Here is a 25906-nt window from a genome sequence, read left to right as displayed (position 1 = left end):
TTAGGATGTAATCCTGTGAATATTTAGTTCTGTTTTTGAGAACTAGTTCTGTTTTTAGTTCTGTTTTTGAGGTTGATACCATCTCTTTTTCATATATGTGTGTGTGTATGTTTTTAAAAACAGTAATAAAAATATTTTCTCTTCTTATCTGACTAATAACATCAAATTTGTGATGGAAGAGAGCACAAGTTCTTAGGCAAGAAGCTGAGGGTCTGCTGAAGTGTGAAAGTACAGGAGAAGCAGAGCTACTACCTGTTCACACTCTACCCACAGTATCTCCAGATCCTTCAGAGATAGCATATAACTTGTGCTGTTATTTTCTAGAGCATTGGCATCCACTTCCTTGCCTTTTGGACCAGCCTTTGTCAGAGCCTAAAAGATGCTGATATCCCTGTCCTCTCAGTAACCTGCACCATGTGCCATCAGCAGCACCTTTTGGACAGCACAACTCTTCTGGTGTGCATGTCAAGTAACTCCAGTTCTGGCTGAAACACCCCTTGGACTTGCAGTAGGAAAGTCTGGATAGTTAGCACAGAAATGCTGAAATCTGTTTTATTGCTCTAAGTATAACTTTTTGATCCATCTTTTTCTTCATTAGTCAGCTCATTGGAGTTCCTAGGGGACATGCAGTGTGTGAGAAGGGGTACACTGAGAGAGAAGACAAGATCTTCACCTCCCAAGACAAATTTGCAGCCTAGATGGTCCTGCTGTTCAGTATTTTTCCCAGCTGCAAAGTATCTAATACTATGGAATTTTGGCAGCTGTTTTGAAAATTTGTTCCCAGTCAGACTTTTTAAAATCTGTCTTTCCCAAATCCTCTTCCATGCTCCCCTGCCTGCCCCCATCACGTCCTTAGAGCACTGTTGGATTACATCACCCATGAACCATGAAGTCATGCAATTTGGGGGTTCACTCAGTCTGGCAGGAAGTGTTGATTACAGTGATGTGCCTTTAGAGCACCCTGTACATCACTGAAGATAAGCCACATAAAACTACTTGAAACATGTTGGAAATCTCATGTCTTTTAAAATACTGGTTAAAAATTTGACAAAATACCATCTTCTCCCCCAGCCAAAGTAGATGGTTTTTAGGCAGTCTGGGCAATATCACATTTTTATGGTGATGTGCAGTGCAGGAGTTACTCTGGTCTTCCTATAACACACAAAAAAATAAGTGTTACGGGTCTTGATGCCATAAATAGCACAAAGATTTTTCGTTTGTGGTATTTTCTCAGGAGAGCTTGAGACTTAATACAGTCATATACAAGGATTGAATTGACAAATAAATGAGGAAGAAGATGAGGTAGTAAATGTAGTTTCATGGTTCTTGTCATAGTCTCATCTCAAGCTTCTGGAGGCATTTAAATAATAGAACTTTAATGGTTGTTGGTAGCAGTTCAGGTAATGTGGGTTTGTATTACAACTTTTGGATATCTTTTTGCATTTTGAGACACAAATATTAGTGGCATTGAGTGAAATATTAGGTCAAAATCCCTGGGTTTTTTCATTAACCAGCAAGTGTTCAAGTGTTCATCTTTCATCTTCTTGAGTCAATTCATCTTTATATTTTACAGCCTTTAGTTTCACTTGGGAAAACAAACTTGGTTTGGCTGTTGGCTTAATGTCCTGAAAGCCAAGGGTGCCAGAACTGCTTTCCAGTGGAAAAAGTGGGTAGATAATGAGCACAGAGAATAGCTTCAAATGCTTCCAGGAGCTGTAAGAGTTACTTGCTATGGAAGGAACTGCAAGTTTGTTATTTCTTTTGCAGCATCACAATATACTAATTGCATTGGGAATGAGGCATAAGCTTATGTTCTCTTGAAAAATAAGCAGGACTAAACAGTTGAGGGAGTGCTGGCTTAGTGGTTGATTAAGCAAGGAGCTGAATTGGTCTGCAGGCTATTATATTGTAGGGGGATGCAAATTTTAGGCTTGCAGGCCAGGCTTTGCTTGGAAATTGGCATTAACAGATGAAGCAGGAGAGTAAATGATGTCCATGTCCATTCCTTCTGTGGTAGTTGTCATGTTGATGACTTCACTCATGTTTTATACTGAGTGCCAATGCAAAAGGCTAACAGGCCTTACCACATCAAGGATTTTTGTTGTCATATTTGAGATGCTTTTAATTTTCTTGAGATTTTAGAATACTTAAATCCTTCTGTTTAACTGAGAGATCTGCTGTCAGCTGCCCCCTTAATGGAGGGAGAAGTAAGAGGTGAGTACCACCAGGCTGTGAATCCCAGGCAGGACATGGAAATGACTACTAGAAAGTCTGAAACTGCATTTAGGAAAGAAAGCAACAACAGAACCCAAAACCAATATAAAATTGAAAGAAGGAGCAGAAGTTTAGTGAATTTGAGAAAGGGGAAATATTCTTATGCAGGCCTGTATGTAGAAAGAAGAAAAGCCTGGGGAGCAGCAATCCTGAAAAGACAGCAGGAAATGGCATCTGTCAAACTCCAATGTGTGTTCAGATGGGCTAGTGCAGCCTAAGACTGCATCTGTAAAGGTACCTTACCAGAAATCACGTGGTAGTTGCTTGTCCCCTGCAAGAACCACATGTGAATTTTTGTATTTGTGGAAAGGGTCACAGTAAGTGGAACATAATTCTGAGGACAGTGGCAACACTGACTTGTAAGAAGATATCACTGTGTGTGTATTCCAGTCTAGCCAAGAGATTTTTTACATTTATATACAAAGTCATAATCAAAGAAGGGGTTGATGATTTGACCAAGTACATAATATAAGTTTAAAACAGAGAGGGACAGTTACCAGTGCTTGGAAAACAAGTAAGCCTCCTGTGAAGGTGGTTATGCATATCATTCAGATGGTCCAGAGGGAGAAATTCAGTGCTGTGGTTTCCCACCTTGCTGACTTTGAACTTGAGAGTGAGATACACAGAAAGCTGTAACTGCAATAAATATTTTTAAGCAATAGTCAGAGAAGCACTGGGGGGTTTTGTTCAAAGTACAAGTAACTTGGGGAAATTAAGGAAATCCTATAATTCTGTGGCTTTCTGTAGATTTGGGGTTGACACAAACATGTATTTTGCCTCTTGAAAAGAGAAGCAAGTCCAGCCTTATTATTTGAGCTGTTTTTGTCCTGTGTAAAGCACAAGAGGACAATTTTGACAGCTTCCAGTTTTTAACTTGACTCCAAAAGTTTGTGGCTCTAAACAGGGACAGCTTTCTCTTGTAAAACTGTTGCTCAGAGGAAAGTCACTGAAAATGAGCTTGCCTTGTTACTTTCACACTTTCCTTTTTATGTCTGGTGCCCCTGACACGGCCACATGTGTTACTGTGTGAGTTGAGCTGACCTCAGGTTTTTACAGTAGGAAAAAGCTGACCTTGCTAGTTTTTACAAATATAAATAATTCTTGTTTTGCTTGGGGTATGAGCTGTGTTAAGAATTTACTGTTCTTAAGAGAGACACATTAAAAAACTTTATAGATGCTGAGAATAGACCTCACAATCAATTTAAATGCCAGTGCATGAGAACAGGTCCTTAGATTTTTAGTGTACCCTCTGTGTGCAAGGGTGCCAGTTAATTTTGTTAAACAACTACTGCATCTGTGAGCTTGTGTGAATCCCCTGGACTTGTCTCATGGTAGCAATGATGTTTTTGTATGAGTGGGTGCACCACAGGGAATTCCCGATCTTTAAAAAGTTATGTTGCTCTGTGTTGGTAAAATTTCACCCCAGGTTTTTGAGTCAGGGAAGCTTCTTAGCTGCATAACATTGTAGCAAACTTGTCCAAATTCTCAAGTCTCACCCTTTTCTTTTATTTGTATAGCTCTAGTTACAGAAAGGGTACCATTATATTCTTTTGAAGTGGAAAGAATGATTTGCAGTTTTAACATCATAGAATGATTTGTCTTTATGATTTATATTTGTAAATATACAACTGTGATGTTAGGTTTCTGGTGTTGTATAACAGTTGTTATAAGGTCATAGGGTGACTTTCAATATTTATCTTACCATTTCCTGCTGTATTTTAGTCGTCTGAGTAACATCACCTGAAAAATATTCAAAGTTTTGCATATTATTATTCTTTTCAAAAGCTCCACTTCTGAGCTATTGATTGGACCAGATTGAGAAAAGACTACAATGCAGTGATAACTAAGAATGGGGGGTTTTCTTCTGAAGAAAAATCACTGGAAACCCATGGTTATGACTTCCAACTCTATTTCCTCATCCTCTAATTGCAGCTTTTAATTGCAGGGCCTGCTTTAGAACATAAATCTAACCATAAGTCTGTGCATCCTTGTATTTGCAAGTAGGAATCTTTGCTTTGTTAGGGTAAAAGTGGTGTTACTTTTTCCAGAACTAGAAGGTAGAGGACAGATTTGGTAAGGAAGAGTGGACAATGCAACCAGTGCTTGCCAGGAATGTAATAAATGCAGTTGAAAGGACATAAGGAAATGATAGCTGCCTAGAAAAGATTATTGAACTGGTCTGTAATCAATCTCTACTTAAAGTTAGTCATTTGCCTTGAGCATCCTGGAATTTGAGATCTGGATAGGTAGTAGTGAAAGAAGTTTACTTAAAAACAAAGCGATTCTCCAAACCAAAGGAACTAAACCCTAAACTCTGTGGTAGCATTATGAGTGTACGTGAAATAATTGGAAAACACACAAAAAACTTAGAGTGCACCAACCACTCTTCATGATTGTGTGCTAAACCTAACCTTTAGCCAGACTCTGTAAAATATCAAATATTAACAATTTCTTGTGCTGAGTAGTCTGTCCTGAACCAATTTGTCAGATGCACATGCTCACTCTGCTGTAATGCAAATTTTCAGAAAGAAAAACCACTTTGTTTTAGATGAGCAGTTTTCATGTAGCCTAACTGCTCGTCTGGAATTACCTGAGTTTTCATTCTTTCAACTGTAGCACACATTTCTGTGGAATAGTATTCCTTCATAAAAATGGTTATGTGAAGGAAGCCTAACCATGTTCAGTAATCACCAACTGAAGGCACTCTTTTTAGGTTATCTCCCAACCTCTCCTTTAGGCTTCCTGACACTTCCTTCTGCCTGTATTAAATTGTCTTCCAAGAAACAAACACTGCTGTAAAGTTCTCTGACATCCTGCATGCAAATTCCTATAGACTGACTTGCAAGGCTTCGCCATTTGTGAGCTACACACCATTGCAGAATTGACTATCTCTAAACAAGATCTAGCTGAAATTTAGATTCTTTATCTGGGAGATATTTATTCAGTTCTAGATGTTTTGATTTTGAACTGCCGTTTTTCCTAATGGCATGTGTGATATTACAGCTATTGAAGATGAGTGTTAACCAGTTTGGTGTTTTGGATAAGGATCATACAATGCAAGCAGGGGTAGACACCACTGACACCATTGTTAGTGATAAAACTACATTTCTGCTATTGATTGTTTTATTTGAATTAATGCTGAAAATATTTTACATGTGTGTAGAGTGTATAAAATTGCCAGAGCTGAGGATGGCTGCAGAATACCCTGCCAGCATTTTTCCAGTCGTGCACTTTGAGTGTGCAGTTGGCTGGGTCAGGTGAGTCTGACTCAGAGCGCTGCCTTCTGTTATCCTGCTCTTTAAAAATAACAGTATTTTCACATCAAGGTACTGAATATTCATAAATATATTTTTTTCACACATCACAAGGTATAAAAATACTGATAGAAATTTTTGCCCTATTTCACAGAATTTTGAAATTCCCTCAAAATAAGAATTTTAGTAAAACAAAGGGAAGTGATGTTGAGTATGAAATTCAGTTTTGCCATCAGTGTTTTTCTGTGGAGGGGAAAAAAATTGACTGTTGTTCAGCTGAACTTTAGAAACAAACCATTTAATGCAGTTGGTAGTGAGAGATTTCTCGATTTCTCCCCAAATTGTGTACCTATTGTTGTATTTCAGCTGTCAGTGGCTTCATAGTTTTTTTTATTTTATGTAACTCTACCAATTATTGTAGCATATTTTAGTAGCCAGCAGGTTTGTGATAAACTGTTAGAGCTGCTGGTGGGTTGCAATTTGGATTTAGACCATGAATGCATTTGTGTGGATTTATGACAAAGTTTCAAATGTGGGGTCTCCCCTGCACTACTGGGAAATTGTGTACTGGTTTTTCACATCATTTATGGGTTGCCTAAGGGAAGGCAGTTCCAGTCCACGTCCATGTGCCAATCTGTGGAGATGATATGCAGCATTCCACTGCCCTGAGAGGCAAGAAACAGTATGCTGCCTTTTGCCAAGGGATCTGTGGAAGAGATCATAAAACTTGGATCAGATAAAAGCTCTTCTAATCTTGAGCCAGTCTTAAAATCAGCCCAAATCATTCTTTATCCTTGAAGATTAAAATAAATAGTTGTTTCTACATCTCTTTTGGAGCATTAGTGTATGAAAAAGCTCATGTATACTTAAACTTAATACCAGAGGGTTTTTTGAAGCTGTATCAGATCTGTTTAGCTTGTTGATGCTTATCAGCTCTGAATATTTAGTTTGACTTCTGGGGCAGTGCTGACAGCACTGTGTGTCAACAGCTGACTTCATGAAAGGAAGGCCTGTTCAACTCCTGCCTGTACAGTCCCTTATCAAAACTGTCATGCAGTGTGGCTGATGGCAGAATCTATTCTAAGGGAGAAATGCCAATAAAATGGAAAACACAGCCCTTCTCTAGCACTTTCTTTGTGTGTCAGTTGCAATCAACTGAGATTGTTTTCTTTTGTGGTTTTTTTCTCCCTTATTCCTGATGTTTTATAATTAAAAATAAAACCAAACAAACAATAAAACCTCAAACCCAGATTGAGTCATATGTGAGGGCTAATGCAGTGGTGATAATAAAATGAGTAGCTTCCTACAATAAAATTTGTTTCTTTGTAATCAAAGTGCTTGCAGGTATTTTGTGTGCCTGTATATGCTGATTTCTTTTGTGTGTGTTTTTCTTCCCACACTGTTCAAATATTCAGTGTTTTATTTTAAGCTATCAAGGTAATTTGGGATCAGTATCATTATGTTTTGATGTGTGCTGGTTTTAGTATTTTATTACCCACCCCCCCATGTTCTCAAAAACTTTGTTGGAACATCTTTTAGATGTCAAATGTGGTAGCAGTTTATTTTTCTTGTGTGATCTGTCTTTGGTGTCAGTGGCAATTATTCATAGGCTTACATGGGTCAGGGCTGAATTTGGCACAAGCAGAATTTCGAAACTATTTCAGGAAGGCAGAAGTTTTGGATTTAAATTGTGTTTTAGGATGGTAGTAATTAGTAGTAGGAAAATTAACTATTTTACACTAATTAAAACTTTGTCCAAGTTTGGATCAATGCTTAATTTGTTTCCCTTGTCAGAGAGGCTCTGTCTGCAACTGGGAATCTTGTTTTAGGAATACTGCTCAGGAGAATCCTTCAGCCAGCTTGTAGATGGATTGCTCAGAGTCATAATAAAGGCAGGAGTTTCCAAAGCAGTGATGAGGCTTGCCAGGTGACTTTTCTCTTGGAGATGTAGTTTTTCCAGTGTGAAAATACCTGGGTAATCAACAAAAAATATTTTGCGGTCTTAAATGTTTTCTGTAGTTAATAATATGTTCGCTAGTTCTGTTAGTGCTCTTGCTGCTCTATAATTTGTCTTAAACTCAGCAGTTCAGTAAGCCTAGCTAAAATGTATTGGATAATGTTTTGAATCTTGGCATAGGTGGTAAATTTAGTCAGACTCGAGGAAGACAGGTGTTTTTTGCAGGGAGAGAAAGATGGTACCTGTGCTGTAGTACTCTGGTTTTTAATGTTCTGTAGAGGCCATGGATGCTGCAGAGTGGTGAAGACATTTGTTTTATTTACTCTTGTGCTACTACCTAGATGGGTTCACCAGATTCAGTGCACACACTACTTGACAGAGCCAAGTTATCCAGGTAGAATAAAAATAAACTGCCTACGCAAAGTATGGTCTCTGCTTCCCCGAGCCGTGCTTGGGGTGGAGGGGGTGGCAGCTGCTTCTGGGAGGCAGGGAGGCTTCCCTCGGCCCCGGCTGGCTGCTGTCTGCACTCTCAGCCATCACCAATGTTTTCCTTTTGCAGATGACACGATTGGTGCTGCCCGGCATGCTGGAAAGGTGAGTCACACTAACACTATCCAGACAAAGTCATCATTATTTATAGGGGAGAATCCTTTCTTGAAAAATTCATTACTGTGACTAATCAGCCTAGTCTCCATGTTTTAATGGCAGAGTAATGCTGGGTGAGTCACGCTGATGGTGCATGAATCATCAGACGGTGGAAGCCTTTTCCACTCGATTCCCTTTTTATTTTTCCTCTCCCTTCTCCACTGTTGTGGTGATTCCTTTTAGAACAGAATTAAAAAGCCCGTCTGACTCATCAGCACTAACTCAACAACCTGCTATTCTGAGGGGGTGGTTACAGTTCCTGGGAATAACCTTCTTAAGGCTATTTCTCTAAGTCATTGTAAGTAAAATGGATGCAAAGAATATGTTCTCATTATACAGTAGGAGGTATATTGAGGAAAGGCTGTGATCATTTGGAAGAATAGAATTGAAGACCAGCTCTTTAGAATAACACACCACTGTCAACAGGGAAGACATGTACTGACTTCCCAGCTAGCTCCCAGGTGAAACCAAAAGGTTCATGATTTCCATTTAGTCTCCCTTAGGCTGTTTTGCAGCTGATGTTGGCTCTGCTGGCTGTTTGCGATCTCTCTTGGGGTGCTAACCCTACCTTGCTGGGGGTTACCCTGGATCAGGCTTGAGCTGTGTTCACAGTACTGGGGAAAACACTGTAGAACCACGCAAACAAATAGGCAGGAGGAGTCCCTATGTGGGGCAAGCCTCCAAATCTAGCAAAGATGATGATGAAAAAAAAAAAAAAGTTTATTTTGTGTCGTCCCACTGTCTGAGAGTCTTCAGTGCAGACCAGAATTCAGTTATTCTCATGTTGCACAGATACACAGATGTTTCACTTTGAAAACAAAGCTTCTTCCTGGGTGCAAACTGTCAGAGCCGGGAGTCAGTATGGGAGTCAGTGTCTAGCACATCAGGATGATGGTGAGCTAAGATTTTTACTTAGCCAATCAGGAGATGTGAATAAGTTTATTTCATGTAAAGAGATTTGAGCCCAAGACTGAGCTCTGGGGTGGGAGTGTAATATTACCCAATGAAGCTGGAGTAGAGGGTGAGGATTATTATAGTACAGCAGTGATACATACTCAGGGCTCCTAGGTCAGAAGCTACTCCTTGTCCTTGTACTGTTATTGATAGATAAAGGGACTTGTTTTTTGTGAAACCACTGTCCTCTGAAGGTGCCAACATGACCAAAACATTTATACTTTTGTGGGGATTTAATGTTATTTCATAATTAGGTTTTGGAACTTAAAAACTCGTAAGTTTCTTGCCTCAGTTTCTTCTTTGTTTTAAGAAATATTGTAGCTGTCCATTTGGCAGAGTTATCTCTTCAGCTTCTCAGGACAGAATGGTGTATACTCTACTTATAGAACATCCTGCATAGGTTTTTCTGTTCCACATCCATGCCGGTAAGATGACTTGAATGAAAGGCAGCAAACCGGGATCCTGCTGACTTCTGGTTCTGACTGCCCTTGAGCATACGTCGTCTTTCCTCTTAGTTCTCTAACTTCATGACTACCTCATGGATTCTGAGGATAAATGTTCAAGAAGCCTGGAAAGAAAACCTTAATGTTAGTTAAAAAGAATTAAATACGCATCTTGAACTTTTTCCTGACTATAAGGAAACACTTTAAAAGACTGCTCCATTTGGATGACAGCCTTGCTTTCTATGTCAGGGAAAAATATTTGAAAAAGCTTCCATTTTCTGTTTGATTTTTGTGAAGCTGGTTGGGTTTGCAGTGCACATAAGCAGTGCCTGCAGCTGCCAGCTCCTGCACAGTCATAGCTCACAGGCCATTAACACTGCTAGGAGTCTGTAGCCACAGGAGGACATGGATGTCCAGCAAATCCAAGGGCATGAATGAATTGGAGCTGGATTCAGCTGCTCTTCAGGTCTGCCATATATTTCTCGCATGGGACCACAGGCTAGAAAAAAGGGCTTCGGGCTCTAAAAATAAGGCTAGACTAAGAACCTCATTGTCATTCCTCACTTGTTCAAGGAGGAGAGCACGTTGAGTAGATAGATGTGACGTAGTGTGTTAGAGCATCTTGCAGCTTGCTCTAGTGCATATTTGAATGTTGGCTTTATGACAATATATTGCAAGATAAATACAAAAATAGAGCATACTTTGCATGCTTTGCATCCAGGTCTGATAGGAGTAAACAAAGCTACATCTTGGTTTGGCTTTTACTTTTCTATTTATATTAAACACAGCTGCATTAAATGAATGCCACTTCTGGTAATGGCATTTAGATTCTCTGCTGTGACTTCTCTCCTGTGTTTTGAACATTTAAAGTGACAATTTATTATCTGAAGCTTCCTATTATACTTAAATGAGCAGTTCCTGTATAAATACTCAGGCTACTGTCTGAGATGGGAAACTCATAGAACTGAAAATCAAGGCTTGATGTCTTTAGGAACAAAAAAAAAAGCCACCACCACCAAAAATCAGTTGGCTGTTGCTAGACAAACACCAAACTATGGTATTTATTGCCAGGAAAGTAGCAAGTGCATAATTACATTACAGAAGAAGCTTGCTCTTTCCACTTGGCATGCAGCTGGAGCAGGCGCTGGTTGCCACAGCAACAGGGAGATGGCTAAATATAGCCTCCCTGGTGCTGGACCACTTAAGGTAGAATGACTGGGAGGTGTGAGGGTGTGGGCCTGGCTCTCTTCATCTTAACCAACTTTTTTTTTTGTTTGGTTTTGTTTTATTTTTTATTTCCCATTAAGGGCACGGTTGAATTAGGTGGAGCCAAAATTTCTTTTTACCATGCTGATGCTTGAGTAATTCTTCAGATCCCTCTCTAAAAACATTTATTCTGCAATTCCTCTAAGAAGCAGAATTGTAATTGGAGTAATTGGAAGTGTTCCCCCTACTCACATGCTTCTCAATTTCATTTTATCTGGAGGTTTTAAGTTACGAGCTTTTAAGGCTAGGACTGTTTTCTTTAAAATGTAAAAATACAAACCACAAAACCCCCAGTGGCAGTGACTGCTTCAAAGAGACCAATACACAGAGTTTCTGCAAGGGGCTTCTGTTAATGTTTTGTGTTTCTAGGAAGGGTTTCTTCCCTGGGTCAGACCATTAATTCACTCCATCTAGGTGGTGGTCACGACTCCTGCTAGAAAGTTGCGGTGCAGCCAGGCGCTGTGAGACCTGTGCTTGCTGCCGGCATGTCAGCCTCTCTTCTCAAGCTTCAGTTTGTTTTAAAAGCATGAGGCTTGTGTTTATCCATATCAATGCTTGTCCTTCTTTGAATCCTGTTAAGCTTTTGTCTTCAATTAAGTTTTGTGGCAAGTAGTCCCTAGTCTGAATATAAGAAGAGCACTCTGGTTTTTTGGATCTAAATTTCAGTCTTTCATTTAAATAAATGTCATCTTTCTTTTGTATTCTAAGAAGCTGAATCAAAATCTTGATCTTTTTCATTTGTTAGTGTGTGTACTCTTATCATGGCTGCTCTTAATAGTCTCTGAAATAAATTGATGTCTCAGAGTGGTTTTTTTTCTTCTCTTCCCCTTTCTTAAATCATCAGTTTCTTAATATTTCTATTCAGTATTTGGAGGGATAAAGATGGTTTGTAGACTGTAATTCAGGATTTTGGTGGTGGTGGAGGATCTGTCCCTCCCATTCCCAGCATCCTGTTGTTTGGCTGGTTTTGGTGACTGCTGCACAAAATAGAACTTCTTGTTCAGGTTTTTCATGGAGGGAACAGTTGGTTTAGAGCCCTGCAAGGTTTGTGATTAATTCACAAATTTTTCTTTAGTAAGCATTATTTTGGTTATTGATAATAGATTATTGATGCACTCTTAATATTGATTTTTCATCTGCCATTTTGTAAGCTGTTCATATAGCAGCCTGAGCTTTTAAAAAGCTCCTTATAGTATTCTCCAATCTGGTAATCTCTTAAAAAATTAATATTTTTAAGAGAATAGCAAAATTCATTGCTAATCTCAATTTGAGCTCATAAATAAATATCACAGTCACTGCCTGTCTTGATACAAAAAGACTTCTATGATCCACTGTTAACCTTTTGCTGTCTTGAAAATTCCTGATTAATATGTGATCTTACACTTTCCATGCTACATATTTGGATCAGTGTTACTACCTTATTTCACCAACCAAGCCTTTCAGGGAAGTCCTGAAAAACACAATGAACTTTGGCAAAGGTGCTTGAAATCCTGAATGACTGAAATTATTCTTTTCTGTCACATTTGCCATCTCATTCCTTGTGACAAATCAGTCACAGATGTAATTTACACTTGTATCATGGCACAAGCCATGCTGGTTTGAATCTATTGTCATGATTTCCAAAGCATTTACATTGTTTTAATTTTTAACAGTGACTTAAATTACTGTTTTTTTATAAGATGGTTACTGAAATGATTGTGGCAGCAGTGGTGTAGGGTGCACCTGGTTGAACAAATCTGATGGAAACTCTTGTGAATCTGCAGGACTTGAGCTGTGTGATGTCTGCCTGCATGAGTGTTCTCACTGCACTGAGCATGGCATGCTTATGCTATGTTCAGATAAACTGCCTTGAATTTCCAGCAGGGTGGGAAGAAGTAGAGATTTATCTTTCACTATGTTGGACTGTCTAGGACCTTCTAACAGAGTAATTGCTCTAATTTGCATAAAGCTTTTAAAATTAATTATTTTTTATACTTAGCACTAAATATGTCTGGTTTTGTAGGTAAAACTAGACTCAGAAATAGATAGGACTCAAATCAGACTAGATTGGGAGGTCAGGAGCCTTCCTGTCCTACGTGTATGTGCTTTAGAAAGGCTTGACAGAGCAGGTGGTCACTAATTTCAGGTATCTTTACCAAAATACTGTTGATAAATACCTTCAGTGTTACTGTGATACAGCTATAAGACAACTTTCATTTTCTGTGTTCATCCACTGAATATCTTCCATATTTATTAAATTCTGTATTTGAGCAGTAAATTCGGATCCTTGCTATCTTGAAGATCCATTATGAAGTAATATTTAGAAGATGAAAGTAATTATCAAAGTGTAAATCATACAATGCAACTGTGTTGCCATTTCTGCCATCTTGTCCCAAGATGTAGAAGTTCCTCTTGAACTCGTGCCAGCTTGACTCAGTGGTTTTGCATGGTTTAGCTCATTGTGTGTGTATGTGTATGTAAATAAAACTTTGATTCTCTTGCTGTATTGATCTTGGAGTTGCTCCTGATTTACGCCAGCTGCTTGGATACTTCTGACTGTGCATAAAGTGAATTTCAATTCAGGATTTGGTTCGAATTTTTAAACAGATCTTAATCTCAGTTGCATTCTAAAGGGTGTTTTTAGGCTTGCTGTAATTTTTGGAAACATGAAAGATGTTTCCTTTATTTCATTATAATATATCTTGGCTTCCTTTCAGATCAAAAGGGATAATCCTGAATATTGCATCAGCTTCAGGGATGTGTCCAACTCCACTGCTGACTCTTTACTCTGCAACCAAGGTAAATGTTCCTTTCCACACTGAAATCAAGTGTCAAACATAAGGCAACATTCACAGGAATAAATGTTTTGGTGTCCATCTAGTGGTGCTTTCATGAACTAAAAGCACAGAGTTTCTGTCTTGAGTTTTTCCAATAGTGGAAGCTGGAAGGTTGAAAGAAAACTGAGTGCAAGGGTTTACTGGCATAGAAATTACTATTTTATGTATTTCCTCATGTATTTCATTTTTAAATGGAAAAGGATAGTAGTCTACCAAGCAAGCTTAGTGCAAAGCTGAGAAAGGACATTGACTAAGCTTAACATGCTTAACATGCTTATTTTGGTTTTGAATTGTCTTTCCCCTAAATTCTGTGATAATTCTGTGATCTACATTTCATCTTAAGTTCATCTGCTCTAGTTTCTCTTTGTGTTGCTGGGACAGTTTCATTTTTTTGCAGCTGGTTGTATTTTTTTTTTTCCCAAAGATAATTTCAGGGGATTCTAAAATGTTGCCCTAAAATATCTCCAGTGAACACTGTAAAGACAGAATGTGGGTACCCAGCATGGAACTGAGGCATATGTGATAAAACAGAATGCAAGAGACATTTACACTGGCATTAAAGCAGTATGGCACTACAGCTTTTTCAGGTATACCTGGTAATTACCTTGAATATTTCAAGCATCTCACAGTCTAAGCAGAACCTTGACTGGATGAAGAAACCTTCAGTAGTGTCATTCATGTCAGAACAGACTCACATTTCCTCTAGATTCTCAGTAACATCTTCATATTCCCAGAAGGTAGTTGATGCACACTATTTTATTCATACTAAAGGAGGGCATATATTTAAGTTTAGAAACCTGAAGTAGCTTTAGGTGATAAAATTTCCCCTTGAAGTAGCTGTTTCCTGAGAGGACAATTTTTTGTTTTAATACAAATGGTCACTTTGTGGTGGCAGTGCTTTCAGCTTTATGGAATCAACTGAGCTTCTGATTTTAGTGATAATATATCTTATACTGCTTTGGTAAGTCTTTTTTTTTTTTCCCAACAGGAATCTGAAATATTTCTTCCCCTCCCCTTAAAAAACTAAGTTACAGGTCGAATAATCTGCCTGTTCTCAGCACTGCCCATCTTCTCCTACAGCAAGATTAGTAAGCATGAAAGTGACTCCCCTAATGTAGCTATAGAAAGAGAGTATCTGCAGTTTCTAGGTTTTTTTTTTCCCCTTATCTATTTAAAGGGGATTTAAAGCATAATACCCTTCAGGTGTAAGTCAATGACTTTGACTAATTATCAGGAACAAATGTGGTCTTTAACCTTCCTGTGGAGAATTCCCTAGTTTACACTGGAATGAGACTCTTTTAAAGGAATCATAGTGCTATATTTTGACAGGTTTCTCTACCTGTGTTAATGCTAATGAGAAGTGAAATATGATTATATCATTTCCCACCTCACCCCCATGCCTCTACTGTTTGGATTTGTTATTAGATATTTGGATATCCAAGGAGAATAAATTTTCCAACATTCAATGCTTATCTGCTTATTCAGGGAATGTTTACTTAGAGAGCATTCTTAAGACTTCAGGTTCAAGGTTGTTGGGGGACTTGAGCTTGTGGAGGTAGAAAACCCAACGTGTCTTGAAATAAATTCTTCAAGAAGAAAAACTCCATACCTTATTTGTATACTGGAAATAGCTTTCACTTCTCATGTAAAATGAACATTTTCCTTATAGCAAGCTCATTGCAACCAGTAGAGAAGGCAGTATTTTGTATTTTGTCTCCATATTTGGAGCAGTAACCAACATCAGGACTTTTGTCATGGAGGAATAGTTAAAAATTTGAATGATCAGAGCACTTTCATTAACATAAAATAGTTCTTTTTAGTAGATTCAGTATACTCTGTGCAGGTATTACACATGCACCTGAACTGCTGTGTTCAGAAAGTGCACCAAACCATTTGGCATGTCCATGCAGGTACCTTCCTGGTCAAGAGGATGGTCAGAGGATTCATTTCAATAGCTGCTGCTAGGCCAGACTTTGTTTCATTCATGTTGAGTACTGAATTTTGTTATGAACTTATACTCAGGGGAGGGAGGAAGAAAGAAAGAAAGAGCAGCTGAACAGCAGATAAGCTATTTATGGTTTAAGGAGCCTCCTGCTAGCTCATACATGCAACTTGAAGAAGAAGAGTAAAAGGACCTACCTGCTATACAGGAAAATCCAGTTTTATTTCAGATCTTCCAAGTATGCTCAGCAGAGTGTCTTTAGAAATAGTCCAGTAGTGTGAGAGTGTTTCTGTTGCTTCTTGTATGGCCGAATTCAGTGTGATGGCCTGTGTAGGGAAAACACTGGCCCCTGCCAACTTGCCAACTTTAGGTGCTGGCTTCAGTTAGGACTTGTGTTAAACCACCGGGGACATGGTGACCAAAGGAAAACTGTAAAGGAGGTGCAGTACCAGAGCTTTGCTGCTTGGTTTGAATCTGGTGTGAAGCAACTGCTTCTTAAATAATTGAACTAATTTACTTAGTATTTATTTTAGCTTCAAGCATGGATGGGATGGTTTAGCTCATTCAATTGAAGGTATTCCATTCATCCTACTTGGCTGTATCACTTCTCTGAAACAAGAAACCGTAGCAGAACTTGGTATTTTTGTCTCATTGGGCAAGAGGGTAAGGTGAAAGTGTAGTTTAGAAGAATTTGGGAAGTGGGAATCTGTGCTGGTTTGAACTGCTAAGTAGCCTTTGATTCTTAGCACAATATTTCCTGGCAGGGTTAAGGAGGTGGCTCTATCAGCTTTGAGAGCATCTTGAAGGCAGGTGCTAACATCCACCTTTGAAGTCCTTTAACCTCTTTCTTTGAACTTTCAGTTTTGCAATTTCTAAAACTTCCAGAAGTTTGGAGGAGAATCTGCGGAGGTGGACTTGAGGATTAGGAAGAAGTGTCACCATAGGGTGGCATTTTTTAGAAGTGTAAAGGCAGAAGACTAAGTGTTTAAACACTATGTTCTAAAAACCATGCAAAAGAGGAACCCAATTAAATCACTCTTAAAGATATTCAAGAAGATGACCTAAAGTAGTGAACAATGTGAACATGAAGTTGTCTTTTCCTCTTTTAGCTAGGCTTTATTTAACAAATCTAGTTCCTTTTCCTTCTAAATTAAAAAGGGGTTTATTTGTTTAGATTGAGCCTTGCTTCTGTAAAAATACTTCCTTAGCATAGAGTTTCTATTTGAATGGCATTGCTCTTATTTGCAAAGTTTCATTGAAAACCTAGGGTTTTCACTTTGAAAACAGGAACTCCAAATAGTAACTCAAATACTCTTACACAAAACTGTTATACTAGAGTTTCCATTGTAACGTGTAGCGTGCTGCATGTTTCCTTTCTTCTCTCTGCAGGCTTTTGTGGATTACTTCTCCAGAGGCCTCAATGCAGAATACAAGAGCAAGGGCATCATTGTGCAGGTGAGTAGCTTGTTTCATGTCAGTGTGGTTACCACAGCAACATTGGTGACTTGGCAACAAAAAGGAATCAGCATATTCTCTTATTCATGAGTGTGTGACACAGATTAAGTATAAGGATTTCCTTTGATCCCATTAGCAGCTTTCTTAAATTACTCTGAAACCATGGGTCTTGAAGCAACAAAAGACATGGTTTGATTTTGTGTGGTTTTAGCTGATGGTGCTAATTGAACCCTTATGGATAAAGTGTTCCATAAAACTGTGCACAGTGCTGTAGAATACATCTTTATGAAGCTTCATCTACTGGAATACACTTGTGGAATGCATTTGTACAGGCATTCCATGGGTAACAGCTCTAACAACTGGAATAGGAGAATCCCTGCAGTGTCAGTGAAATCAACTGCTAATCTAAGCATAGTTGAAGAATGAACAAAAGCCTCAAAGAGCCTTCATGTGTAACTGACTGATTTAATTTTCTGTATTGCTAAAGAGTCTTGCTTCATAGCCCTCCTTGCCCCCTCCCCATTTGTTTACCTTCCTTGATTTTAATTATTTTTGGCATGGCAAAAAGCAAACCACACCAGTTTCTCACAGCTTTATAGGATTTTGCTTTAATATCACTTCTCACATACTCTTAGTGTTTGCTTCCAAAGCTGAAATTTCCAGCTTTGATCACAGTGAAACTTCCATTGCTGATTAAACCTCTCAAGAGCAAGAATCAGCTTAATGAAGGTGGTATGAGATCTTACCTGCACTGTGAAGACAATGGTATCTCTTTTTGAAGTTCAGTTAGGGATCTTGCAAACAGGGTTGCCTATGTCCATGCCTGTCATTTCTGTGTTCTGTGTGGTCATTCTCAAATCCACTTGAACTTCAAAGGCTTTATGAAACACAAAGCACAAAGTTGCCTGCTTTAAATGTGTAATCATTATACAAAAGAGCACAACTCTTATTACTGGCTAATACTATAGGGAAGTTGTTACCAGGTTAAGGCTATGTTACCTTTTTGATGTGCTAGATTATTTTTTCCTTTTAAGTATATTTAGCAAAAAAAGAACTTCTCACCATAAAATGTCTTGTCACATTTCCTGAGAGTGGACTGCATTAAGAAAAAAGTTGTTGGGTGAGCATGTAGTCACCGGCCTTTTAGTGGGAACCTCCTGTAAACCTAGATTTAAACTTGGTATTAAATAAAGCTTCACTTCTCCCCTGGGTGCTTGATTCTGTGCCCTAGCACTCTGGGATGTACAGCCAGACCAGTGTGCAGCAATGGAGGATGCATAAAAAAGGTAGAATTCTGAACAGGTACAGGTTCAGCATACAGGGTCATTTTGTGTGCTCTCAGTTCTTGAAGTGGATTTAGCTGGAAAAACTTTCCGTGTTTCATGTCTTCTTGTTGCTTCCTCTTCTCACAGCTCCAAACTGTCCTGCAATGGGTCAATGTTTACCACATGGCAAGTTCCTTACAGCTTTCTCACCATTTCTTCCCTGCTTGATTACTTCTACCTCCTCAGTGTCTTTCAAATTGTATTACTAGCAGATTTAGCTCTACTATCAGACAACCATTCTTCAATAATTTTCATCTACATGCAATGTAGCCCTCTCTCAGCCTGTCACATCACAGTCTCAAAATGAGACTCAAGCAACTGGTAAAATATTGCCCTTTCCTACATCAATAGTATCAAATCTTCTGGGTGGACTTCCTTCCTGCTGAAGTCTGTCTACAAGCTGAGCCATAGGCCCCTTCAACACACAGCTTCACTGACAATAATGATGGTGTGAATTTGTGGGGGCCTGTGTTGTGGTACCACATCCAACCTCTGTTTTCTGGTGTTTTCTTAGGCATAGCTGCTCATAAGTTACTTCAGTGTGAGGGTGCTTAGGGACAGATGCTGGCAGGTGAAGCAACTGTTACATCTTTGGGATCTGTTGTTTCTATGTGCAGTCTTCTCCTCCTCCCCAGATTTTGTCTAAATAGTACTCTTAGCAGTTTGAGAGGAGAATGAAGGAGGAGCAAGAACTGTTGGGTGATGACTATAGAGGAGTACCTGTTGAGACTGTAAATACCCCAGTAACTCATGACTGGATAAAGGCATTAAGCACAATATGAATGTACATAGTGTAGGAAAGGTTTTCTAGTTTTTGGGAATAGAAAAGCTAGGAAAAGGGTTTTTAATGTCTTACATTTTTAGGATTACAAACAAATGAAGAATTTAATCTAATTTTCTGTATTTTCAGTTATGTTTTCCTGTACAAAGCTTTACAGGTTGTGGTAAACTGTCTTTTTATGACTCTGGTGTTGGCTTAGGATGCTGAATTCCTGACACCACTGCTTTTTATCCTTTAAATGTAGACAGTGAATTGCCATTGAGTTATGTGGGCCTGATTATCAATAGCTGTCACAGCTTCAATTTGTTATGCTAATTTTGTTGCAGGTCCATGTCCTTGTCCTCCTCTTTCAGCCTAAGTCAATATAAGCCAGTAATGAATATTACAAGTATCTTCCTGTGAAGACTAGCTGACTTATCTCCTTCAATCCCTAAGGAAGATTGCATCCCTCTTAGAATTTTTTGAAGTACATCTCTATAACCTTCAGAAGCATTACACTTTTAATTCCAGACTTGCCCTTCCAGCTAGATCATCGTCATTGAAACCAGTTAACGTCTGCCATGCAATACCTGCAGAGTAGCACTGTGTGGAAAGCAGAAACAAAGTGCTGGAGGGATTTTATCAATTTCTTCATATCAGCCTCAAGTATGTGTCTTGCTGAAGTGGATTACCATCTGTGGAAGCTTAGTTTTGATAGTGCTTTTGTTGCAGTGTAGCCATCTTTGGATAAAAATATACTTTTCTGGCTAATAGGTCTGCTTAATTTTTCAGAAGCAGCACAGTAATAGCATAGGTTAAAACTTTGTGTTTGTTTACATAGGGAAAAAAAGCAAAAGAAAAGAGACCAGGAAGAAGGTGACAATAGTCTTTTCTCAAGACTTTCAGGAAGATCTCCCCTTGAAAGAGATTTCTGCAGACTTATGAAATTTTTGATCTTTTAATATGTCTAGAAATATTGCTTGGTTCTTTGACCCTTTCTTTTATTCTCATTTTAAACTTCAGGTAGTTATTGGCATTGTCCCTCTGTACTTCATTACTATGCATAGCAAAAGTATAGTGCTAGAAACTTGCACTATCTGCTTTCTTTTATTGTATTCACTACATAAAATACTAGACCACAAATTCATGAAAATGTTCATTTAAAAGGATTACCAGAAAGTTTTCTACCCTAACCTCCTGCTCTCCCAGCAGCTGCATTGCCTAGCAATTAGCAGTGGGATTGCTGCTGGCACTAGGTCATGGGCTAATTATGGCTTTATGCAGCCAAATCTTGAAAACCTTCAAGGGCAGGGGTGCTCTGAGCTCTCTGGACAGTCTGTTTGAATTTTATATTGCTCTCCTAGTGAAAAGGCTTTCTCCCTAATGTCCAGTCTGACAGTCTACAGCCAAAATTGACAGTTGTCCCTCTTGTCATTTGATCAGACATTACTCAGAGGAGTTTGGCTCTTATCTTCACAACTACTGCTGAAATAATTTTAGGTAAGATGTGACCACCAGCTTCCTTTTCACAGCACTGAACAGGCCCAGCTCTATCTCCAGGTATTCACAAAAGTTTGATGTCACCAAAGTGATGCTTACTGGCATTACCATCCTTCCTTCAAAAGCATTTTTGCTTTGCTGTTCAGCTTTCTATACAGATCAGCTTTGGTTGATGTAACTCTTCTGTTTCCCTTTTATGTTCCCCAGTCTCCTTTTTCCCACATTGGAAAGGGAAGGAAACTTATTTGGCAACACTGGAGAGTTCAGGTCTTTTTACTTTTTTAAAAGTAAGGTAAAAAAGGTGATAAAATTGTGTAAACAAGCTGTTCTGACTTTGGAGGACTTATGACTTAACTATTCAGGTCTGAGATCTGACTTCTTACATCTAAATAATATTCAAGAACCCAGTGTTGAGTATGAGCCACTTTTAATACACATCAGAGCTGTAAGCAGTAGCAAATGTTTTAAGTGAGCAAGACACATTGTACTGGCATAAGCTACTTTTAAGGCATGTTTTGAAACTATAGTGCAGGCTAAGCTTTCCCTGAAAAAGAAGAGTTATTTGCCCAGGTACTGTGGGTTATATCTGTCTGAATGTAAAATGCTGAAAGGCTTGAAAGTGTGATTTTTTTTTTTAAAATCTGTTTTGCCTGTTTTAGATACAGTTCATGAATCTCTGAATTCTTTGTGGGAAGGAAGAAGGGGAGAAAACTAAATAGATTCAGCAGGTCTCTTGATATCTATTAAAATAAGGTCCAGTTAATATAAAGGTGGTAAATCTAATGTATCTGAAATTAAGTACCTGCCTTTTTGTTTTCTGGAGCGCATCTAGGAGAAGAAAAAGCTTGGAGTGTAATCCCATGTTTCTATGTGCCTTGAAGTCTGTGGATCAATCCAGCAGTGCTACCATATGCTTGCTTTTTCAAGTATCCTCATGCACAATTGTTTGCCCCTTCCTGCTGTCCAGTGGTGTAACTGGGTAATGCAGTTCACTTCTGAAGTTGTTTTGAGTAGAGAAAGATAATAGATCACATCTATTGTACCTTTCTTGGTGGGGATGTTGTAGAAATAATTTGATGGTGAATAAGAAGCTTAAAATTTAACTTTTAAAAATATTAAAATAATAACTATTAAAAATATTTTTCAGATTGCATTTCAAAAATGCAGTCTGAAAATTAGATGCAGTTCACATTCTGGAGTTGAAGTACCTATGAGGTACCTATGCTGCTATGGTAGCAGAATTAGTTTTCTTATCCAAGCATTTGTAGCTTTTGGTGACTTTAAAGGCAGTGGTTGCTGCTTTCACTTCTGAAGTTTAGGTCTCCATGATTTTCCTTCCCATTTGAAAGTGGACTCATGTAGTAGATTATTGAAAGTCCTATTTATAGACAGAAGGGCACAGGTTTTATGTTCTCAGGTGAAGGAATGAGCAGACATACTAACGTTTCCTGGTTGTGGTGGTAAAATTTCTGTTGAAATGTGCACAGCTATGGCATGGATACATAGTCAATGAGAACTGAAGGGGCCCTTTCCCTGCTGTGCTGCTGAGAGTAACAGCAGATGTTTTTGAGTTCAGGCATGTGTGGTTGTTCTTTAAGACACTAACATTGGAAGCAGGTGTACAAACTGTTATTTGCCCAAATAGACTCTTTTTTGAGATGGCATTCTCATTTGGACATGAATTAGCAGAAGTGGACACACTCTCAGGCACTTGCTGTTAAGGTCTGGCAGTGGGAGCCCTCATAGATGGGCAGTAGTGGATGGATGTATTGAATCACTGCTAAAGCCACTGACAGTGTCTTAGGAGGTCCTTGTAAAGTGGTGATGAAGTTCCAACTTCTCTAGGTGTGTTGAGTTATGGTATGTTTAATATCTGTTTCAGGGCTGTAGACCAGGGCTTTTTTGGTTACTTTTTTAGAGGCAAAAATTGAGGACGAGTTGAAAGCATTGCCAAAAGCATGACCATGAGGAAAGAATATTGCTTCCTACTGTACATGTGCATTTGCCTTCCTTCTCCAGCAGCATGAGTTAAGGGCAATGTGGTTTTGGATCCTCCAGGTCTATCTTGCCTACCATGGACATGCCTTTGTTCTGTCAGCATCCTTCCATCAACACGTATCTGTGCTGCTTCCTCTTGTTCCTCCACTACAGACACTTCTGAGACCTAGCATCATTTTCTGTCTTGCTTCCAAACATGGCTATAAAAGCTCTTTAACTGTCCTCTGTTTCTTGATCCTTCCTTCTGTCTTTTCACTGTGGTGCTAATACTCTCCTCTGTCCTCTAAGCCCTGCTGTGGAGCTACAAGCTCCATGTTTCAAGTCTCTGGACATTCTTTTCTCCTTCCTCAACCTTGTACAGGTGCCAAACTGAGGAGCTTTTGATGTTAAATTTCCTGTCCTGGGTTCTGCAGCTCCTTCCCAAGCAAATGTTGGGGAGTGACTACAGAGAAACAACAGTGCAGCATTTTCTATTAAACAACTGGAATGAAGTTTTGTGCTTACAAGGCAAATTGTAAGAATGGCTTTTCAACTCTACACTTGAAAGAGTGGTTTTTCTGGGGCTCCAGCTGGTGGTGTTGACTGTCAGGAGACAATTGAACTATGTCCAAATATGACCCATGTGTTATCTAATTAAAAAGTTCTTGATCTTATATTGGGATCTCATTGTGATCTTAGAACTGAAAATAAGGCTGGCTTAAGCTAGGTTTCAGTGTACAGATTATCTGATTTCCAGTTACGCTTATGGATTGTGAGTTATCTTGAAAGCATTCCCTGCTTAACATGAGTTTTCCTGTGTGCAGAGTGTTCTACCATATTACGTGGCAACAAAAATGTCCAAAATCCGCAAGCCGACCCTCGACAAGCCCAGTCCTGAGAGGTATGTGAGAGCTGCCTTGGGCACGGTGGGCCTGCAGTCCCAGACCAACGGGTACCTACCTCATGCTCTCATGGTAAGTCACCTTGGAGAATGTGAGGATCTGAAATGCCCTTTGTGCTTATTATGGAAAAAAGAGTCATTAGTACAAGTTACAAAATGCTGAGACCTCACCCCCTTCTTTTATTTTTCTTCTTTTATTTATTTTGTTTTTTTAGGGATGGGTCATCTCTCTTCTACCTACATCTACTGCCATTAACTTAATAATGAAAACAAACAAACAAATACGGGCTCGTTATTTTAAAAAAATGAAGGAGAAGTAAGTGGGAAGCAACTTGACCTTGGGAACCTGGGACTCCTGCAAGTTCCACACCATGCTGCAACATCAAGTAGACCTAATGTTTAAACATCTCCAATCGTAGGTGTGCTTTCTAACAAGAGAACAGTCTTGAGGATACAGATGAAGCAAGACTGTTGACTTCTAATATTGATTGAAAAATAGGCTTTATTTGTTTATAGCTATTATGAGGGGGGAAGTGCTTTGAACTAAAATTGCATTGTGCTTTATGAAATACTTTCATGGACTTGATCAGACATCACGCTCTTGAGGAACATCTTGGTTATATAGTGTCCATCATATCTATTCTTGTGTTCATGGGTGAAGGGCAGAAAAAAAAGTAGTTCTCATATATTCCCGGGCAGGTGGGCAGGAGAGGAAAGGGAGCATAATTATTTTAAAAGGTAACCTAGTGCTATTTCCAGAGTATTGACCTCCTGAAGCTCAGGTTTTGGATACTTGCAAGGATTCTGCACTATGAGTCAGCTCATGAGTGCTCCCCTTGCTTACATGGTCCAGTGTGATTTTTTTGGTTATGAACTTGAGGGAAATGGGCCAAAACCAGAAATAAGTGTAATAGCTCATCTATAAATATATACATAAAGTAACACTGCAAAAAGCATTTAAAATCTTGGGTCTTGAATATGGATTCTAACTTTTCAGTAATATGTAATCTTCATGATTTGTAATAACATTTTTAAAAGTTCAGTGCCTGCTCTTTGTAATAGGTGGTGATAACACAATGTAGATAAATGTCACAAGTTACATGTTACATGCTGGTTGCTATGTAAAAGATTATGGGTACTTCAAATGCAGAGCTTGAAATGAGTTACTCTCCTTGTTAGCAATGGTGGTTTAAATTCTTTTTGAAGTTATGTATCAGTCTGTCTTTCTGGTGAGTTCTTTTGAAATGTGACTCCTGAATATGTAGATGGCTTTAAAAATGAGAACCAGGAAATGTCTTGAAGAGTAGAACAGTTTTAATTTAATTGCATTAAAATTAACTGGTCTTTTTCATGGTTCTGTTCCAAAGTGGAATGTTCCTATAAGGCTCAAGTTACCTAACTCCTGGACACAGGGATCAGAGTACATGAGAAGTCTGCACTGCTGTTGTCTGTGTTTACCTACTTTGTTAAAGATTTTGGTTTCTAACATTCCTTTTTATAAACATAAAATATATAAAACTTGCAAGGCAAATGAAATTGCAAGCAGCTACCACTCTTTTCTGTGGGTTTTTCTGTCTTTCAAAGAATAATTTCAAGCTCTGATTTTGAAGTAAGATGTGTTGCACTGAGACATGATTTGGGGCTAACATTTCTGTACATTGAAAAAACCTGAATACCGATGCAATGGTGCTGATCAAATCTGAGATGCAGATCCTATCCCATAGTTTTCTTAATTTTTTGGAACAGGGATGGTGAAGTTGGTGGTATTAGTTCTCTATGAGCACATGATTTGGTTTGCTCTGGATCTGATGTGAAAGCATTGGACTAAAAAATCTGTATGTTTTTGACTTTGTAAAACAAATAAAATGGAAATTACTCTTGAGTCTTTAATGTGTTATGTTTTTCTTATAAAAACGTTTGCGGGTACATTGTCCTTTATTGTGAGTAATAACAATGAAAATTACTCTAATTTACATGCCAAAACCAGTGCTTATATTAGTTTGTTTTCCTGGCTGTCATCTACCCCATATCTGGGATGCTTTAGGCACAGCATCTCTGTCCAGTTAAGGTAGGTGACTCTCCTGCTCTCCTCTGCACTGACTCTCACTTTGAATACTTCATGTGCAGTTTTGAGTGCCACAATATAAGATAGAAAGCTATTGAAGAGTGTCCAGAGGACAACTGTGAAGATGGTGAAGGGCCTGGAGGAGAAGCCTTGTGAAGAGCAGTTTGAGGTGACTTGGTTTGTTCAGCCTGGAGGAGACTGACAGGAGACCTCACAAGGGGAGGTGGAGTGGCAGACACTGATCTCTGTGAACCAAGGGAACAGCATGAAGCTGAGTCCCGGGAGATTTGGGTTGGATACTAGGAAAAGGTTCTTCACTCCAAGGATGTTTGGGCACTGGAACAAGCTCCCCAGGAAAGTAATCATGGCACC

General features: G+C 38.9%; 1 protein-coding gene across 1 annotated transcript in view; it reads left to right on the top strand.

Annotated features, from left to right (window-relative positions):
• HSD17B12 (hydroxysteroid 17-beta dehydrogenase 12) overlaps positions 1-25351 on the top strand; it is an 82323-nt gene extending 56972 nt beyond the window's left edge. The window contains 5 exon segments of the mRNA XM_058027262.1: positions 8045-8079; positions 13490-13571; positions 16941-17006; positions 23393-23542; positions 23685-25351. Of these exon segments, the coding sequence (XP_057883245.1) occupies positions 8045-8079; positions 13490-13571; positions 16941-17006; positions 23393-23542; positions 23685-23789 (438 nt within the window). The 3' untranslated portion in view covers positions 23790-25351.
• The last annotated feature ends 555 nt before the right edge of the window (positions 25352-25906 follow it).

The sequence above is a fragment of the Melospiza georgiana genome, chromosome 6 (assembly GCF_028018845.1).
Source record: "Melospiza georgiana isolate bMelGeo1 chromosome 6, bMelGeo1.pri, whole genome shotgun sequence".
NCBI classification, from domain to species: Eukaryota; Metazoa; Chordata; class Aves; order Passeriformes; family Passerellidae; genus Melospiza; species Melospiza georgiana.
The sequence above is the reverse complement of the archived record's forward strand: the minus strand, read 5'-3'. Positions and strand labels throughout refer to the sequence as shown.